This window comes from Neofelis nebulosa, chromosome 2 (genome assembly GCF_028018385.1).
Source record: "Neofelis nebulosa isolate mNeoNeb1 chromosome 2, mNeoNeb1.pri, whole genome shotgun sequence".
NCBI lineage: Eukaryota > Metazoa > Chordata > Mammalia > Carnivora > Felidae > Neofelis > Neofelis nebulosa.
The window spans coordinates 141465251-141486141 of NC_080783.1; the positions used below are offsets into that span (position 1 = coordinate 141465251).

General features: G+C 41.1%; 1 protein-coding gene across 6 annotated transcripts in view; it reads right to left on the minus strand.

Annotated features, from left to right (window-relative positions):
- SLC44A3 (solute carrier family 44 member 3) overlaps positions 1 to 20891 on the minus strand; it is a 109451-nt gene that overhangs the window by 10226 nt on the left and 78334 nt on the right. For 4 of the 6 annotated variants that reach the window (XR_009257937.1, XR_009257936.1, XR_009257935.1 and 1 more), the window contains exons 13-15: positions 5241 to 5378; positions 2506 to 2742; positions 936 to 1104 (exon numbers count right to left, since the gene is read on the minus strand). Coding sequence is in view for 2 of the 6 variants with exons in the window: in XM_058716486.1 (XP_058572469.1) it covers positions 1003 to 1104; positions 2506 to 2742; positions 5241 to 5378 (477 nt within the window). In the remaining 4 variants the exon portion in view is untranslated. Of the gene's footprint in view, positions 1 to 916; positions 1105 to 2505; positions 2743 to 5240; positions 5379 to 9937; positions 10329 to 20891 lie in introns of those variants that run through there. The other 2 variants (XM_058716486.1, XM_058716487.1) reach the window with 2 other exon arrangements.

Below are 20891 nucleotides of genomic sequence, written 5' to 3' on the forward strand. Positions count from 1 at the left end.
ACAGGCTGATTATTTTCTGGCTAACTACCAGATAGGTGAAGGCAGATTTTATTTAAAAAGTCCTCTTTTGGGGCGCCTGGGTGGGTCAGTTGGTTGAGCGTCTGACTTCAGATCAGGTCATGATCTCACGGTTCGTGAGTTCGAGCCCCGCGTCGGGCTCTGTGTGGACAGCTCGGAGCCTGGAGCCTGCTTCAGATTCTATGTATCCCTTCTCTCTCTGCCCCTCCCCAGCTTGCACTCTGTCTCTCCCTCTCTCAAAAATAAATAAACATTAAAAAAAAAATTTTTGGGGCGCCTGGGTGGCGCAGTCGGTTGAGCGTCCGACTTCAGCCAGGTCACGATCTCGTGGTCCATGAGTTCGAGCCCCGCGTCAGGCTCTGGGCTGATGGCTCGGAGCCTGGAGCCTGTTTCCGATTCTGTGTCTCCCTCTCTCTCTGCCCCTCCCCCGTTCATGCTCTGTCTCTCTCTGTCCCAAAAATAAATAATAAAAAAAAAAAAAAAAAAAAAAAAATTTTTTTTTAAAGTCCTCTTTCCCAGGTCTTATAAGATACTTTATCATTTCTTTATTAATCCACACAACAATGCACTCTATGCTAGAGACTGAGGCTTGGGAAACTGTAGGGACCTGCCCATCGTACACAGAAAATGACAGCCAAGATTCAAACTAGTATTTGACCCTGATTTGGCCCTCGCTTACTCCATCGAGACTCACGTGCCTCAAAAGCACCTTAAATCCAACTTGGAATAATCTTCAAATCATCTTCAGGAACATTGGTGGGGACGGGGTGGGAGTATTTTATATTCATACCCCAAGGTGGATATACATCGATAAGGAACTACTGAATCCGGAATAGGATATACTTTCATGGTTCTGGTATTATAATGGCCAAACAATAAGGACAAAGACAGTGAAGAATAGGGTCTATCGGCCTTACCATTTATTCTGTGAATGGCTCTTAGAAGAAGGACACTTTCCAGGGGCAACACTCTAATGGGCACCTATCACACAACGGGCTGGAGTTCTGTTCCCTCCTCGTTCCTTAGTGAGTTCTCCTCCCCCTGTGCCCTCGTGTCTTTTAACTTGTTGATCCTTTTTACAAAACTCTGAAAAATAAAAGAAGGAGTTAGACCAGTGTTAGCTATCTGCACCAACTGCAACTATTTATTTGACCATATCATTTAGGGGAATTTAATCCTTAAAGTTTTCCCTGTTGAATTCAAGTTTTTTTGGGGGTAGATTCCCAAGTGGATTTGTAATCAGAAAAGTATAAATCTGAGAAAGAAGCCTCGGTTAGCTTCCTACCATCATCGGGAAGAATTTCTTTAGGCTAGATACAAATAAAGTTGCTATTGTATTTTTAGGTTTTCTCTGGAGGAGGTGGAGAATCTATTTGATTGTAAAACCATAGATGTGCTTGTTAAACCTCACTGCCTGGCTGAGCCAAGGAGTGCTCTGAATGCTGTTTAAAAGCAAAGGGGCTAGGGGCGCCTGGCTGGCTCAGTCGGTGGAGCATGAGACTCTTGATCTCAGGGTTGTGGGTTCGAGCCCATGTTGTGTACAGAGTGTACTTAAAAATAAAATCTTAACGGGGCAGCTGGGTGGCTCCGTCGGTTAAGCGTCCAACTTCAGCCCAGGTCATGATCTCACGGTTTGTGAGTTCGAGCCCCGTGTCGGGCTCTGTGCTGACAGCTCAGAGCCTGGAGCCTGCTTCAGATTCTGTGTCTCCCTCTCTCTCTGCCTCTTCCCTACTTGCACTCTCTCTCCCAAAAAATAAACACTAAATAATTTAAAAATAAATAAAATCTTAAAAAGAGCAAATGGGCTTTAACACCTAAGTTTTATGACAACAGAATAAAAGTACTAAAACTCACTTGACCCAGACAACCAAGAGACTTCATTCAGTTGTTAAAATATCCCTGTCTACTCCTGATAAGACAAATAAGCAACGACTGTGTTGGAAACAGCTGCCTGCTATTTCCAGATAGAAGCTGTAAGGGACTTGACAGGGTGTGGCTTTTCCTGCATCGGTGGGGCCTCAGTTAATAAAAGGCCTGAGAACCTCAGATCTGTCAATACTGGCACAGATGGTGATGTGTGCGCCCCCTAAAACACAAAGGGTCTGTTGTGACGCTTGAGGAGGCAAAAATGCTTTAGAGAAAGATCAGCCGTTAAACCTCCAGACCACCCAAAACGCCAGACCCGGCCAACAGGACCAAAGGGACTTGGACTGCTCTGTCCAGAACACCTGCCCAAGGTCATCTGGTCCGTATTAATTGTTCAACTTCACTTCTCTCCAGGGAGAGTTTCCAATAAGGGAAGTGGGTTCAGCCTCAGAAAACAGAACCCAAATCTCACTCTAGACATTCAGGCCAGTGGCAGAAGCACACAGAGCCCTCTGGAAGAACAAACGAGGCTAGGTACAAGCCTCCTTTACGTGTGAGTCTTGAACACTTTTTGAGATTTTGAGGATAGAGACTGCAGCAGGAAGTGAAATGTCTGCTTACCAAAAACTCTTGGTCCATAAAGTAGGGCTTTTCCGACGATCCATCATTTGTTTCCAGATCAACAGCAAAACACAGGAAGAGTGCATCCAGCACAGTTTCAAACACAGATAAGAAACTATGGGCTACAAAGTAGGCAAAAAAAGCAACCAGCAGCAGAGGAACTGCCCACACCTGGAGGGCACGGTTGTAGTTAAATGCCATCAGTCCTCCAAAAACAGTGAGACACATCACCAACACCTGGGAAAACGAGACTTCACTGAGAACCTTTATAAATTGGCCAGAATATTTGAGAAATGCTGTCTGTCATTTACAAGTAGTAGTTTCATATACATGCATATGTGTGTGCCCTGTTGTAAAGAAGGCTTGTCAGAAAATGTGGTCCAATGAAATTAAGAAAAAAAGGAGCTATGATACCACAAGACGACCCAGTTAATTCAGAGTAAGAGAGTAGATGTATTTACATTTTTTATCTGTGCCTAGTTTTTGTATTTATATAGATGTAACGATAGCTGAAAATTTTGTTTTTTCACGTGCCACTCCCATAAGTATCTTCATTTAATACTTTTGTTGTTGTTGATTGATTTTGAGAGCGTGCGTGCGTGTGTGTGTACACAGGCTGGTCAGAGGCAGAGAGACAGAGGGAGAGAGAATCCTGATGCAGGGCTCAATCTCACAAACTGTGAGATCATGACCTGAACCAAAATCGAGAGTTGGACGCTCAACCAACTAAGCCACCAGGACGTGCCTTCATTTAATACTTTTTAATAAGTGCCATTTTTAAATAACAGTGCAACAATCCACTGGGTGGATATACTGTAGTTTAATATGTGATTGTTTTTACCCTAGGGATTACTGGAAGGGCTTTCCAGTGCTGGTGTGGGGAGATAATAGGATTAATCCAGGCTTTTGCCATATGTAATTATATTTCCAGCAACATGATTACAGACCATGATGTTCCTTTTTATATTTAAAAAAAATTTTTTTTATACCTAATTCTTAAATAAAATGGAGTATGGAGTCCATCTGGAATCCCCGTTGCCCTTGGATACCCACAAAGATGGACATGAATGTGTGAATGGGACTTCATTCAAAAACAAAGAATCACTGGTTGTTACATGCTCACTAGAAGCTTATTAGCAATTCCATGTTCCTTATGGGAAATATAGGAAAATGAATTATTACCTAAAATAAAAGATAATTCTGTTAAAAGATGAAACCTCATTCTAAAATTTTTGGAAGTTGTTATTAGAGAACATCTTACCAAACTAACATAGGCAATATTATCTATTTAAAAACAACTGCAACTTAGATTATTTAGGCTGTCTTGAAAGGCATAATCAGTTTGAGCTACCGTTGCATGAAAAATCTCTGGGGCCCATCTGAGCCTTAAAATATATGTGCAACTAACACACACACCTGTGAAATCCGTGCATGTTATAACTTGTTACTTAATACACCAGAGACATTTACCAAACACCACGGAGGCACAAAATGCTAAATGAGCCAGGAGTCCTCACATTTGGCTGTGGCCGGGTCACAACTGGAGACCAAGATCTTGTTCACTTTGGGGCACCAATGAAGGCCTCAGCATTCACGGCCTTGAGAAGGAATGGTTGGAAGGAGCCAGGATGTCTAGCTTGGAATAGCACAGACGTGGCAGGAAGCTCAGGAGGTCTGGGGTCAGGGATTCGAAGGGCAGGCAATCAAGTGGAAGTGGGATCAGGCAAACAGGTGTGCAGAATTAGGCCCCGTGCGTGACAATCACAAGCAAAGGGACACACCATGTGGTCCAGTGTAGAGAACCTTCAGCTTGAAGCATGGTCAGTTAGAGGCTATCATACCAGTTGCATCCATATTTTATTTATTTATTTTTTTTTAACGTTTATTTATTTTTGAGACAGAGAGAGAGCATGAACGGGAGAGGGTCAGAGAGAGGGAGACACAGAATCTGAAACAGGCTCCAGGCTCTGAGCTGTCAGCACAGAGCCCGACGTGGGGCTTGAACTCACGGAGTGTGAGATCATGACCTGAGCCGAAGTCAGCTGCTTAACCGACTGAGCCACCCAGGCGCCCCTCCATATTTTAGTTAACCTAGAAAGGACACGTGTTATCTTTGGTCCAGCCTGAGGTCTGGAGTTGTTAAAGACCCCAAGTTCAGGCCTTGTCCTTTACACGTGAGATGGAGCTCTAAGATGCTCGTTCACTGCACTGCACATAAGACTACACACAATTCCTTGAAAAATGCTATTCAGATGACAGTGGAAATGTACCTCTGGCTCCACTTGGGACGTTAACAAGCTGCCTTTGTATTTATGGACTTAATGCCTTTAAATAATCCAGACATTTCATTAGGTTTCAGTACTATTTCCATATGTTTTATGAAAAAAGCCCCCCAAAATATATCCATTTAATGAGGCTAGTAGCATTTTCATTTTAGCTATGAAAAAGTGGGAGCCAGAATGGTCTAGAGAACTGAGCATTGCTGAGAGAAAAGGGTTAGGATGCAAATCCTGACTCCACCCATTGTGCGATCCTGGACAAGTTATTAAGCCTTAGTTTTCCCATCTGCAAAATAAGTTACCTCACAGGACTAAGGATTAAATGAGAGAATAAGGCATAGCATCCACTATAGAGCAGGCACTCAAGAAACGTTCGTTCTCTTTCAAGTCTAGCTCTGTGGCTTCACGTCTGGATCCCAAGTTTCTCTATTTATTATTTCAGTGAGGACATCTCACCTTTCCTAGAAAAATTATGAAGTCTCCAAAGCAGTTAACAGATGTGAAATGACTTGAATTCTTGGATAAGAGTTTGAGTGCATCTTTTGCTGATGTACAAAAATCTGTCCCATTAATGGCAGTTGCAGCATATGCATTCTGAAACAAAAGACAATGGTGAAAAAGATGATGCTTCTTATATTGTTTTAGAGACAATATCATGACAATACAGAATAGTTGCAAAATGGAGAAAAATGGTTGCTATAAACCCACCATCTCTACCCATAATAAATCATTTCAGTTTCAAAGTCACCTTCTGGTCTCTGGTTACATTCACATATATTTTCACATAGTTGCAGTAAATGGAAAAATAAGTATTTCTGGTCAATACGGTGTGGATGGGACATCGCTCTACAAGCCTGGAAATGATAGGTAGGGCAGAAACTTTTTTAATGAACGGCAGAGTTTGAGGGCAGAGAAGGAAGTTTAGGTGCTAGAAACAAAGCAGCCCCTAGCAATTAATGAGATATGAACCCACAGGCTCAACGGGCAGGAAATCAGTAAAGGCTTTAGAGGTTGGGGCTGGAAACTTAATCCCTTAGGGGTAAAAGACAATATTCAGGCCCTTGTTAGGGAACTGAACTCTCAGCATAAATTCAGACTCGACCAACTATCCTGGGAAAGTGGTACAGAAATACACTATCTGCCTGGGGCCATTGAAATTACTAGAGTCTAGGCAGGGGCCAAGCAAAACCACATCCTCGTAGGCCAGGGAATGATGGAGTCCCACAGACAACCACCCTTGAAGACAGTGAAGTAATGCTCATAGGAAAATGCTTCAGATGGCCCAAGGAAAAGAACACCACAACAAACAAGAGAATCTGTACCCTGAAAAAAAATCTGAAATATTCAAGAAAGTGCGTTTAAGATGCTAAGACAATGGGGTTGGGGGGCACCTGGCTGGCTCAGTTGGTAGAGCATGAGAGCATGCAATTCTTGATCTCGAAGTTGTAAATTTGGGCCCCACGTTTGGTGTAGAGATTACTTTAAAAACAAAATATTTTTTTCCTTTTTTTATGTTTATTTTTTGACAGAGAGAAAGAGAAAGACACAGAGTATGAGCAGGGGAGGGGCGGAGATAGAGGGAGACACAGAATCAGAAGCAGGCTCCATGCTCTGAGCTGTTAGCACAGAGCCCGACACGGGGCTCAAACCCACGAACCGTGAGATCATGACTTGAGCCGCAGTCAGATGCTTAACTGACTGAGCCACCCAGGGGGCTACTTTAAAAATAAAATCTTAAAAAAAATAAAAAATAAATAAAGGTGCTAAGACAATGGAAAGAATAGTGACCGTAAGGAAGGAAGAGCTTGGTATGAAAAGTGAAGAGACAGAGTCAAAAGCAAATCAAATAGAAATACTAGAAATGAAAAAATATATAATTTTCGTGGCACAGTATCACTTTACGTATCTTCTTCCTTTATATAATGAGCATTTTCTTTTTGCTCCATGGCTTTTATAATTTTAATTTTTAATAAATACACATCTGTCAGGTGTGTGTGTGTGTGTGTGTGTGTGTGTGTGTGTAGACAGGGCATATATAAACTATTTTAAATATTTTGCTATTATAAAAACTATGCAATGGACATCTTAATTTCTGGATTTTGGATCTTTTTTTTAATGTTTATGTATTTTTGAGAAAGAGACAGAGAGAGACAGAGAGACAGCGTAAGCAGGGGAGGGGCAGAGGGAGAGGGAGACACAGAATCAGAAAGCAGGCTCCAGGCTCTGAGCTGTCAGCACAGAGCCCGACGCAGGGCTCGAACTCACAAACTGTGAGACCATGACCCGAGCTCAACCAACTGAATGGGATGCTTAACCAACTGAACCGCCCAGGCGCCCAATGGATTTTGGATAATTTCTTAAGGATAAATTTCAAAAACGAGATAACTAAATCAAAAAGGACAAGTGTATGTGTTTGTGGTGTTTATGTTCACAAGGGAAGATTTCCTGGATCCTTTTTCCAAAATACCTTCTTCTTATGACCATATGATAATTTCAAAACCATCTATTTCTTATATTTCCCTTGAAACCTTTAAAAATGCTATTTGCACTGCAGTTTACAACTCAGAATTTGTAACTTCCCTGGAAAAATACACCGTAATACTACCTGTTGGGGTTTTGTCATTTCTTTCAGCTTAGGAAAAAAATGAAAGTCTTTTTTTATCTCTTGATATACAAATTAATCTTTTCCTACGCCCATTCAAAAACACTGTAGGGAAACCAATTTGGAGTCTATTGTAGTAACCCATCTCCCAGTGATACAGCTCTTAATCAGAGTGATAGAGGACACGGAGAATAAAGGGGTAGAATTTAACAAACTCCCTCTTGACCAAGGCCAACTAGAGATCAAAGTCTGGTTTTCAAAGACAAAAGTTCCACAAAGAACTTTGGGTTTCTGACTTGGATGGAACATAAAATTTGCTTTTAAAATCCCAAACTGGTTGTTGCAGAAAGCTGACCCCAGGGGCACCTGGGTGGCTCAGTTGGTTGTGTCTGACTCTTGATTTCAGCTCAGGTCATGATCTCATGGTTTATGGCATCAAGCCCCATGCCGGGCTCTGTGCTGACCGTGTGGAGCTTGCTTGGGATTCTCTCTCCTCCTTTCTTTCTGTCCCTTCCCACACTTATGCCCCTGCTTGTGCCCTTGCACACATGCATGCACAGGCATGCCCTCTCTCTCTCAAAATAAATATTTTTTAAAAAACCCACAAAACTAAACTAAAGCCAGCCCCAGTTTGGGGACTTAAGTTTTGAGTAGGGAGGTGGAAATGCATTTGCTCTTTGCTTAGTATCTTCAGTCATTAAGATTCTATGAGCCCTGATGACCAACTCATTATCCATTTTCAATACTTTTGTATGGTAGGTGGATAAAGAATAACATAATTCTTCTTTTAGAGACCAGAAACCAAGATCAAGGGCATTTCTCCAGATCCCCTGGTAAATGGTTTTGTTTTGTTTTGTTTTTTCTAATTCTAACTTTCCGGACATTACACAATCAGTTTTCATTAGGACAAAGTGCTATTTAAAAGCATGGTGGTTAAGGTAAGCCAGGCAGTCTCTGGGTTCAAATCCCAGTTCTGCCACCCACCGGCTGTCAGTCTTGGGCAAGTGATTTAACCTCTCTCCGACTTCCATTTCCTCATCTATAAGTGAGTTATAGCACCTACTGCAAGGGGGCGTCGGGAGGATTAAAGAACATATTCCCTATAAAGCAGTCAGCAAAGCGCCTAGCGCACAGAAAGCTCGTAGCAAAGGGAAGCTATTATCATCCAGACCTCGCCAAGGATGACCTCATTTACAACTGGGAAACACAGGCCTCTCTTTCAGCCCTGAGGAGGTGTGGAAAGGGCCCAGGGTTTCTTTATCCCTGGACTTTGATCCCTCACACTCTCAGAGATCCAGGAAGGGCAGGCCTGGCTTCCCAGACCACATTCCAGGGCCCAGCAGGGTCTTTCTTTGCCGTGAGGCTCTGTCCCCAGCTCACCACCCCACCACTTCCGGCCTCTAAACTGGGGTTCTCCGTGTACTTCCCAATTTACAGCGGGGACTACAGTTTTCACAAGGCCTTCCTTTCCCTTCAGATCAACATCCCATGGTCAGTTCAGCACTACTGGTCATAAGCAGTAAAAATAGATTCTGCTTCTTGGCTAAAATGATTCAAGGTTAAAATGGTAATTTCTCACACATGTGTTGACTCTGCAGATTTTTGGGGGCCTATAACCATTGATCTTTTCTTTCATGTTTCATGCCCACTGAAAGAGAGCATTAAAACCACTCTGACGGGGAAATTAGATATGCCTTCCTGCAGTTGCTACACCACTAGTATTTTACCACAAGGTTCAACCCTGAGTGCAACAGAGAGACCTAGAATTAATGTCTGAATGAATAGCTGGAGGAGGGAAGCATCACTCGAGACACAGGATATGGACTGAAAATTCCTGCAGTTTCAGCATTAGCTAATTTATATGTACTCTCAGTAGATGCTGCTTCCTTGTCAGGCAGCTGGAAGATGGACTGCCCTAAATGTTCAAGGTGGTGAGTCCTCGCTCAGAGCATTTGTATTTGCCTGGGCTGACGGAACTTGGGGTGAACGAGCTAAAGCCAATTTGCAGACCCTAACAATGTGTGGAAAGGACTGGATACAATAAGGACTGGGTTAACATGTTTTGTTGGTTGTTGAGTGTTAATCAGGAGATCCCGAAGGCTAATCTTTATTGTAATTTTTTCTTAACGTTTATTTATTTTTGAGACAGAGAGAGACAGAGCATGAATGGGGGAGGGGCAGAGAGAGAGGGAGACACAGAATCGGAAGCAGGCTCCAGGCTCTGAGACGTCAGCCCAGAGCCTGACGCGGGGCTCGAACTCACGTGAGATCGTGACCTGAGCTGAAGTCGGACGCTTAACTGACTGAGCCACCCAGGCACCCCAGAAGGCTAATCTTTAAGCAAGACAAGAGGTAGTGGTTTCAGTCTCCTAATTTGTTACCAGACAACATTAAGTGTGCACATTTCTTTAGTGCCACCAAACAAGTGGATACTTCTGCGTCTTGAAATCAAACGGAAAAGAAAGATTTCCAACTCGACGATGGGAGCGCCTCAATATTACATCTCCATTCTCACTCCCTTGCCTGGGATTAGAGACTCCCTCTAGATGTGGTTTGATTAGCTTTTCAGCTTTCAAGGACTGTCACAAGCAGGTGGGGAGGGTGTGGGGAAGGACACAGACAAGGAAGGTCCTGCATGGCAGTGAGGACTGGTGAACAATGAATTCTAACTCAAGAACGAATGTGAAAGCAACATGGAGGAGAAGCACAGGCTGGGGGTGGCGGGGAGGAAGGAGCAGGCGGGAGGGGAGCAGCGAGGAAGAGCTCACAGAAGTGGCTCATAGCTGGTGAAGTTGACTGTTCCCTGCAGAAAACTGGGATAGGCAGGGGCTGAGGCAGCAGCAGGAGGCAGTGAATGAGACCAAAGTGCCCAGAAGAGATTGTGGTGGGAAATGGGTCTGGAGGAGTCCTGAGCTGGACCTCAGTGAGGCTGAAATGCCATCCTGTGGAGCAAGGGAAGAGACAGGAAGTTTCAGGAGTCCTGTCATTTTCAGCCTGTGCTTCTGGAAGCTCTCCCAGGGCAGCTCTCCCCTCATCACTGTCTCCTATTTAGCTACCAAGCCCCGTACCTCCTCTCTCCTAAGCCTTTGGGGAGCCCTAAGCACCTCCACAGTGTCTACTGGGCTCTGCTTAAATTATGCATAAATACGGTGCAATCATCCATCCACTGAGCACGCTGGTACCATTAGCAGTCACAAGCCAGGGGCCAGGCCCAGTGAAAAGGAGCCCTTCTCTGGGGAGGAAACAAGATTACTAGGAATCGTAATACTTGTAGGATTCTTCCCAAGGTTCTCGGCTCCCCTGCACCCCACATCAAGACGCACCTTAGCAATATATCCCAAATGGTTTGCCATAGTCCTGATGGCAGTTTCCTAATTTGTTTCTGCAGTCTTTTTCTTTCTTTCTTTTGCTGTCAGCAGGCAAAGTTTCACACAAGTGAAACTTCTGTGTGCAAATTAATAATAATAATAATAATAATAATAATAATAATAAATAGTAATAATGGCAAGTATTCATGGAGTACACACAATATGCCAACCCCGGTTCTTATTCTATATTCCCCTGAATGCATTACCTCATTTACTCCTCTGCAAACCCCAGCTGGATGATAAGGTTGTTGAGGAAACGACAGCACAGAGAGGTGAGGCAGCACGCCCCTGGGGCTTGCACATGCAACCCATGTTGCATCACTCCCACGTAGTAGATCTCTGACTCATTCAGGAAAACATTTACTGTGAGCTGTTCTTTGTGCTTTTCCTTCCAGAAGTCTCCAAATAACAAAGTGGTGCTCTCATGAGATGTATCATGAAGACGGGGTAAGGATGGGGCAGGAAGGCTCAGTGGAAAGAGGCTGGGTTCCAATCACATTGCCTCCAAAGACTGGCTGCGTGGCCTCCACCAAGTAATGTCACTTCTCAGTTGCCCTGTTCCACAGCTTGTAAAAGGCGTCTGCCTGCTCTAAAGTTCTGTGTTAAAAATGCTTTATGTTTGCCCTCTACTTTGTAGTGGACGAGTCACCCTCCTAGTATCATGTTATGTAATCTCATCGGTTTATGACCATTCACTGAAGTCATCACCACGGGTATTATTATCCCCCTTTTACAGAAAATGCTAATCACTGAAGAAAAATGAAAGAGACTGAAGTATACTTTTAGGTGACAGAAAAGCTGGGTTACTTCCGTAATTTACTCTGAGAGTTGTCCAAGAACGTTAATCGCACCTTTGGCAGAAGGAACATTTTTGCTCCTTAAGTCAAAACTGAAGCCAGCACAGTTCAGCCCTGTGTCCTTCCTCAGCTAAGGGCAGCCGTTTGTCCCCCCACTAAACTGAAGTGGTTCCTTCTTTTACTGGAGAAGATATGAACCTGAGGTTCTACTGACTCTTCACAAAGGTAAACAGAGTTTCCCTCCGCATAGGCAGGAAGGCATGTGGCAAACAACATGCCATGAATAGCCAGATTTATTTCTCGCATGCCTTCCTCATAAAGTTCTGATATTTATCAACTCAAAATTCAACAAGAACTACTAAAACAAACTTGAGAGACTGGATGGTGAATAAATAACCCTGGTATTCACACTTCACTCAAAACTAAAAGAAATACAGTGAAACCTGAGCCCAGATACATCCCCATACATCCAAGCATCCTTCCTTAGGATTACAGTAAAACTTGCAGGAAGCATCCCAAGCCAGTTTCATCTTGAGCTCTGTTTTTGGCAGGAAGGCACACCCAGTGAGGTGTACGCACAAATAGCCTCTGGGCCTTCCAGGGCCTTGCAGCCACCCTTCAGAGCCATTCAGGAGTTCAGTAGTCACTAGCTGCAAAAGCCCAATGAGATGGTGAGCAGGGGAAATCTGCCAGTCTCCTCCAGGGTGGGGGCGAGGTGGGAGGTGGATGGAAAAAGGACCGTACCTATGCTGAGAACTGTGCTGCCTGTAGAGCCGTGGCAGTGCTGTCTGGTTTGTTCTTTATAAATTTATTTGCTCTTTGCTCATTTTTAGAATAATGGCTTTATTATTCTAGGCCCGTTATTAAAAAATTAAGCAGCAGAGACACAAAGCAAGGAGGGGCGTCTGCGTGGCTCAGTCGGTTAAGTGTCCGACTTTAGCTCAGGTCATGATTGCACGGTTCGTGGGTTCGAGCCCCATGTCAGGCTCTGTGCTGACAGCTCAGAGCCTGGAGCCTGCTTCGGATTCTGTGTCTCCCTCTCTCTCTGCCCCTTCCCTGCTCACACTCTGTGTGTCTCTCAAAAATAAACAAATATTAAAATTTTTTTTTTAAAAAGAAAGCAAGGCAATCACTCTGGTCCCACTCCTCAGAAATAACCATTGCTAACATCATGTGGACCGTACCCCAACATTTCTCTGCAAGTATACCAGACAAAAGGAAGGAAGAGTGGATGGGCAAACATATGTTATAAAATGGAACACTCTATGTGTTATTTTATTTCTATTTGTTTATTTATTTTTAAAGATTTTAATTTTTTTAATGTTTATTTGAGAGAGCGAGAAAGACAAAGAGACAGCAAGAGAGCGAGAGAGAGAGCAAACAAGCAGCGGAGGGGAAGACAAAGAAGGAGACAAAGAATCCAAAGCAAGCTCCAGGCTCTGTTCTGTCAGCACAGAACCTGATGCAGGGTTTGAACCCACAAACTGTGAGATCATGACCTGAGCTGAAATCAGATGCTTAACTGACTGAGCCACCCAGGCACCCCTAAAGATTTTATTTTTAAGTAATCTCTGTGGGGCTCAAACTCACAACCCTGAGATCAAGAGTCACATGCTCCACTGACTGAGCCAATCAGACACCCTTCCCTATGTTATTTTAAATAAAAATACTAATGTTAATTTCACTTCACCAGAAGAAAATGAAACTAAACTGGAAGTAAAGGAATATTTGAATTTTAGGCAAATGTATCTTCATAAATTAGCCTTAGGTTTCTAAAAGAATCTTTCTAAACTCAGCATTAAAAATGTTAAAAGATCACTTACTGGTTTTATTTGTTTATTTAACACCGTATCTTAAGTTTAGGCAACACTGGTAGTGAAAGATGGGTGCTCTTTCACCCCAGGGGATCACCATACACAAGACCATTCTTCCAAGTTTAGGAGAAGTAGCTGTTCTGCCTAATTCATAGAAACACAAATAGAAAGTCAAGCAAACTGAGGAGACAGACAAACATGCTCCAAATGAAAAGAAAAAAAAAACTCAGAAAAAGAACTAAATAAAATGGAGATAATCAATCTACCTGATAAAGAGTTCAAAGTAATGGTCATAAAGATGCTCACCAGACTGGAGAGAAGAGTGGAAGAACTCAGTAAAAACTTCAACAAAAAGATGGAAAACATAAAAAAGAACCAATCAGAGTTGAAAAATATGATAACTGAAGTAAAAAACACACTAGAGGGTATCAACAGTAGATTAGAAGATATGGAAGAATGGTCAGTGATCTGGAAGACAGATTAGAGTGGGAGGCGTCCAACCTGAATAGCAAAAAGGAAAAAGAATATTAAAAATGAGGACAGACTAAGGGATCTCTTGGACAACTTCAAGTAAATAAACATTATAGGGGTCCCAGAAGGAGACAAGAGATAGAAAGGGGCAGAAAACTCATTTGAAGATATAATGGCTGACTACTTCCCTAACCTGGGGTAGAAAAAAAACATCCAGGAAGCACAGAGAGTTCCAAACAAGAGGAACCCAGGGAGATCCACACCATGACACATAATTGTCAAAAGTTAAGGATAAAGAGCGAATTTTAAAAACAGCAATAGAGAAGCAATTAGTAACACACAAGAGAAACCCATAAGACTATCCATTGATGTTTAGCAAAAACTATGCATGCTAGAAGGGAGTGGCATGATATATTCAAAGAGCTGGAAGGAAAAAAACGTACAACCAAGAATACTCTACTCAGCAAGGTTATCATTCAAAAGTGAAGGAGAAATAGAGAGTTTTCCAGACAAAGAAAAGTTAAATGAGTTAATCACCACACAACTGGCCTTACAAGAAACACTGAAGGAACTCCTTTAAGTGGAGAACAATAAGGCCATAGCTAGAAGTAAGACAGTTACAAAAGGAAAAAGTTTCACTGGTAAAAACAAACAGGGGCATCTGGATGGCTGAGTCGGTTAAGTGTCTGACTCTTGTTTCAGCTCAGGTCATGATCTTACAATTGGTTTTTGTTTTTTTGTTTTTATTTTTTTTAACGTTTGTTTATTTTTGAGACACAGAGAGACAAAGCATGAACGGGGGAAGGTCAGAGAGAGAGGGAGACACAGAATCTGAAACAGGCTCCAGGCTCTTAGCTGTCAGCACAGAGCCTGACGTGGGGCTTGAACTCACAGGCCGTGAGATCATGACCTGAGCCAAAGTCAGAAGCTCAACCGACTGAGCCACCCAGGCGCCTCCATGATCTTACAATTGTGAGATCAAGCCCCATGTCTGGCTCTACCCTGAGTATGGAGCCTGCTTGGGATTCTCTCTCCCTCTCTCTCTCTGCCCTTCCCCCACTCAGTTTTTTCTCTCTCGAAATGAACACTTTTTAAAAAAGCAAACATATAGTAAATGGAGTAGAGCAATCATTTATAAAGCTAACATGAAAGTTATAAGACAAAAGTAGTAAAATCAATTATACCTAAAGAAATTAGTAAGAGGACTCGCAGAACAAAAAGATGTAAAATAGGACAACATATACATAAAATATGGGGGAGGAGTAAAAAAAAAAAGTTCTTTTAGAATGTGTTTGAACTTAAGTGTCCATCAACTTAGTATAGACTGCTTTATACTTAGGATGTTATATATGAACTTCATGGTAACTACAAACCCTATAATAGATACACACAAAATAAAGAGAAAGAAAACCACACGTAACACTAATGAAAGTCATCAATCATAACAAGAGTCAGAGAAAAAGAAACAGAGAAGAACTACAAAAACAACAAAATGGCAACAAGTCAATAATAAGTTTAAATGTAAGTGGTCTAAATGTTCCAATCAAAAGTCATAGGGTGGCACAATGGATTAAAAACTAAGATTTATCTATATACTGCCTACAAGAGACTCACTTCAGACCTAGACATATACAGACTCAAGGTGAAAGGATAGGAAAAGATCTGCCATGCAAATGGAAGAGGAAAAAAAAAAAAAACTAGGATAGCAATACTTGTATCAGACAAAATAGACTTTAAAACACGGACTGTAACAAGAAATGAAAAAGGGCATTACATGATGATAAAGGGATCAATCCAACAGGAGGATTTAACAATCATGACTATCTATGTATTCAATGTCGGAGCACCTAGATATATAAAGCAGATATTAATAGACATAAAGGGAGAAACTGACAGTAATACGATAATAGTAGTGACTTTAACATCCCACTTACATCAGTGGATAGATATTCAGGCAGAAAATCATTAAGGAAACAGTGTGATTGACACAGTAAACCAGATGGACTTAAGAGATATATACAGAACATTCCATCCAAAACCAACAGAATATTCTTTTCAAGTATACGTGGAACATTCTCCAGGACAGATCAGACGTTAGGCCACCAAACCAATCTGAACAGATTTAAAAAGACTGAAATCATATCATACATCTTTTTGGACCACAACAGTATGAAATTAGAAATCAATTACAAGAAAAAACTGGAAAAAACACAAACACATGGAGGCTAAACAACATGCTACTAAACAACCAATGAGTCAATGAAGAAATCAAAGAGGAAATTTAAAAATATATTAAGACGGAGTGCCTGGGTGGCTCAGTTGGTGAAGCGTCCAACTTCGGCTCAGGCTATAATCTAGCAGTTTGGGAGTTCGAGCCCTGTGTCAGTTTCTGTGCTAACACCTCAGAGCCTGGAGCCTGCTTCAGATTCTGTCTCCCTCTCTCTCTGCCCCTCCGCAGCTTGTGTTCTGTCTCTTTCTCTCAAAAAAAACAAAATAAAACAAAAACAAAAAACAAAACAAACAAAAAACCCTACCCCAAAACATTAAAAATATGTAAAGACAAATAAAAATGAAAACACAACAGTCCAAAATCTCTGGGATACATCAGTAACAGTTCTAACAGGGAAGTTCATAGTGGTATAGGCCGACCTCAAGAAACAAGAAAAATCTCAAAAAAACCCCAACCAAACCTTACAGGTTCTAGTTCTAAAGGGACTAGAAAAAGAACAAAACCCAAAGTTAGCAGAAGGAAGGAAATAATAAACATCTTATCAAATAAAATAGAGATTTAAAAAAATAGAAAAGACCAATGCAACCAAGAGCTGGTTCTTTGAAAAGATAAACAAAATTGATAAACTTTTAGCCAGACTCATCATGAAAAAAAGATGACCCAAATAGATAAAATCAGAAATAAAAGAGCTGACGCCACAGAAATACAAAGGATTTTAAGAGACTACCATGAAAAATTACAAACCAACAAATTAGACAACCTAGAAGAAATGGATAAATTCCTAGAAACATGCAATCTTCCAAAAGTGAACCAGGAAAAAACCAGAAGATCTGAAAAGATCAATTAATAGTAACACAATTGAATTGCTAATCAAAAACCACCAACAAACAAAAATCCAGGACCAGATGGAATCACAGGTGAATTCCACCAAACATTTAAAGATGAGTTAATACCAATTCTTCTCAAAGTGTTCCAAAAAATAAGAGGAAGGAAAGTTCTCAAATAAGTCCTATGAGGCCAGCATTACCCTGATACCAAAACCAGACAAAGACACCACACACAAAAAGAAAACCACAGGTCAAGATCCCTGTTGAACAAAAAATGATCAACAAAATAATAGCAAACTGCATTCAACAATACTTAAAAGGATCATTTATCACAACCAAGTGGGGTTTATTCCAGGGTTATAAGGATGGTTCAAATATCCACAAATCAATCAATATCATATGCTACATTAACAACATCAAAGTAAAAAAATATGATCATCTCAATAGATGCAGAAAAAGTATTCGACAAAATTCAACATTTGTTCATGATAAAAACTCTCATCTAAAATGGGTTTAGACCATAAGAGACTCTTAAAAACTGAGAATAGACTGAGGGTTGATGGGGGGGTGGAAAGGAGGGGAAAGTGGGTGATGGGCATTGAGGAGGGCACCTGTTGAGATGAGCTCTGGGTGTTGTACGGAAACCAATTTGACAATAAATTTCATATTAAAAAATTTTAAAAAATTTAAAACAACAACAACAACAAGAAAAAAGAAAATGGGTTTAGAGGGAACATACCTCAACCTAATAAAAGCCATATATGAAAACCCACAGCTAGTAGCATACTTGATGGTGAAAAACTGACAGCTTCCCCTCTAAAATCAGGAACAAGACAGGGATGCCCACTCTTACCACTTCTTTCAATAAAGTACTGGGGAAAAAACCACAAAGGACTGGAAGTAAGTCCTAGTGACAGCAAACAGACAAGAAAAATAAAAGGCATCCAAATTAGTAAGGAAGAAGTAAACTGTCACTATTTGCAGATGACATAATACTGTACACAGAAAGCTTTTAAGACTCTACCAAAAAACTAGTAGAATAAATAAATTCAGTAAAGTTTCAGGATACAAAATTAGTATATAGAAATCTGTTTCATTTCTATATACTAATAACAAAGTAGCAGAAAGAGAAATTAAGAAAACAATTCCATTTACACTTGTACCAAAATAAATAAAAGATCTAAGAATAAACTTAGCTGAGGAAGTGAAAGACCTGATTTTAGAAAATTATAAAACACTGATGAAAAAAACTATAGACACAGAAACAAATGGAAAGACATACCACAACCATGAAATGGAAGAATCAATATTGTTAAAATGTCCATAATGCCCAAAGCAATCTACAAATTCAATACAATCCCTATTAAAATACCAATAATATTTTTCACAGAACTAGAACATATAATACTAAAATGTCCATGGAACCACAAGAGACCCCAAATAGCCAAAGCAATCTTGAGAAAGAACAAAGCTGGAGGTATCACAATTCTAGATTTCAATATACACTACAAAGCTATAATAATAAAATCAGTATGGTACTGGCACAAAATAGACACATGGACAGAACAGAGAGCCCAGAAATAACCCACACTTATATGGTCAATTCATCTACAACAAAGGAGGCAACAATATTTAACTGGGAAAAGACAGACTCTTCAATAAATGGCGCTGGGAAAACTAGAGAGTTCTGTGCAAAAGACTGAAACCGTAGCATTTTCTTACACACAAAGCTACACTCAAAATGGATTAAAGACCTAAATGTGAGACCTGAAACCATAAAACTCCTAGCAGAAAGAGGCAGTAATCTCTTTGACATTGGCCTCGGCAACATGTTTCTAGACATGTCTCTGAAGGTAAGGGAAACAAAAAGCAAACATAATCTATTGAGACTACACGAAAAATAAAAAGCTTTTGCACAGCAAAGGAAACTATCAACAACAAAAGGAAACCTACTGAATGGGAGAAGATATTTGCAAATGCTATATCTAGTAGGGGGATAGTATTCAAAACATATAAAGAACTTATACCAAGTCAACACACACAAAAAAACAAATCACTCAATTAAAAAATGGGCAGAGGACCTGAATACATATTTTTCCAAAGACATCCAGATGGCCAACAGACACGTGAAAAGATGCTCAACAACACTCATCATCAGGGAACTACAAATCAAAACCACAATGAGGTATCACCTCACCCCCGTCAGAATGGCTGGAATCAAAAAGACAAGAAATAAGTATTGGCAAGGATGTGAAGAAAAAAGAACCCTTGTGTACTGGTGGTGGGAAGGAACATAAATTGGTGCAGCCACTGTGGAAAACAGTATGGAGGTTTCTCAAAAAATTAAAAACAGAAATATCACATTATCCAGTTATTCCACTATTACATATTCACCTAAAGAAGACGAAAACACTAATTTGGAGAGATCGATGTGCCCCTATGTTTACTGCAGCATTATTTATAATAGCCAAGACACGGAAGCAATCCAAGTGTTCATCAACAGATAAATGGGTAAAGGAGGTGTAGCATATATACATCATGAAATGTTACTCAGTTATAAAAAAAAAATAATGCAATCTTTTCCATTTGTGACATGGATGGACCTAGAGGGTATTATGCTGAGTGAAATAAGTCAAACAAAGAAATGCATATGATTTCACTTATATATGGAATCTAAAGAACAAAACAAAGAGCAGAAACAGACCGAAAATACAGAGAACTGATGGGTGCCAGAGGGGGAGGGGGGCAAAATGGGTGAGGGGGAGTGGGAGACACAGACTTCAGTTAGGGAATGAGTAAGTCATGGGGATGAAAGGCACAGCATAGGGAATAGACTCAATGGTACTTTATATTTATTTATTTATCTATTTATTTATTTATTTATTTAACATTTATTTATTTTTGAGACAGAGTATGAACGGGGGAGGGGCAGAGAGAGAGGGAGACACAGAATCTGAAACAGGCTCCAGGCTCTGAGCCGTCAGCCCAGAGCCCGAAGCGGGGCTCGAACTCACGGACCGCGAGATCATGACCTGAGCTGAAGTCGGACGCTCAACCGACTGAGCCACCCAGGCGCCCCAATGGTACTTTAATAGGGCGTGTGGTGTCAGATAGTAATTGCACTTGTGGGAGCACAGGATACCACAGAGCTGTGCAATCACTATGGGGTACACCTGAAACTAACATAACACCATGTGTCAACCAGACTTCAATAATTAAAAAAAAAAAAAAGAATAAAGATAGAGGCTTAAGGAGATTCTGACTCCCTAGAGAGTAATTTCTAAAAAAAAAAAAAAAAAAAAAAAAAAAAAAAAAAAAAAAAGGAAGATGAGAGCCCCCCGCACACTTTGTCCCACCTCCTGATTTTAGTGAGTTTCATTGTTATTCTTTACAGTGTCTGCAGGGCCCCTCCCGATCCCTCTAATGCTGTTCCTTCTGCCCAGATGCTCTTCCAGAGACCCAACTCTCTCTGTGAAGCTAACGTTTGTTGAATGATAAAGGTTTGCTTTTGGCAACCCAAGAATGTTTTCTAAATAATATTTCCTCACACAAAACCCAAACTCAGATGTTTGTTACCTTTGTTCTTTCGGTAGAATGTTAGGATTAAAAGGCACCCCAGACATCACCCAGGAACATCCTCTTATTTTACTGATGAGGAAATGGAAATCTCAACAGGTCAAGTGACCAGATATAGGTGACAAACATGGATTAGGTCTTCACAGGCAATGCCCCTTCTTCCCACAAATCCAGAAAAAGCTAAATCAGTCACCCACATCTTGCTGAACCTGACCTGTCATTGGCACTCTGCAAAGCAAACCCACCAGAACAACAATTTCATTAAAATTGATGAGGCGTGTCCAGGATACAGAGCTTTGAAGGAAGTGCTGCCTTGGTCCAATATGCCCTTGACCATCACAAAGGTCTCTCCTGTCCATTTATCTCCTTTGACCTGTGCATATTCAGTGGAGGGAATGACTAAGGCAGAAGGGAGGCTTGAT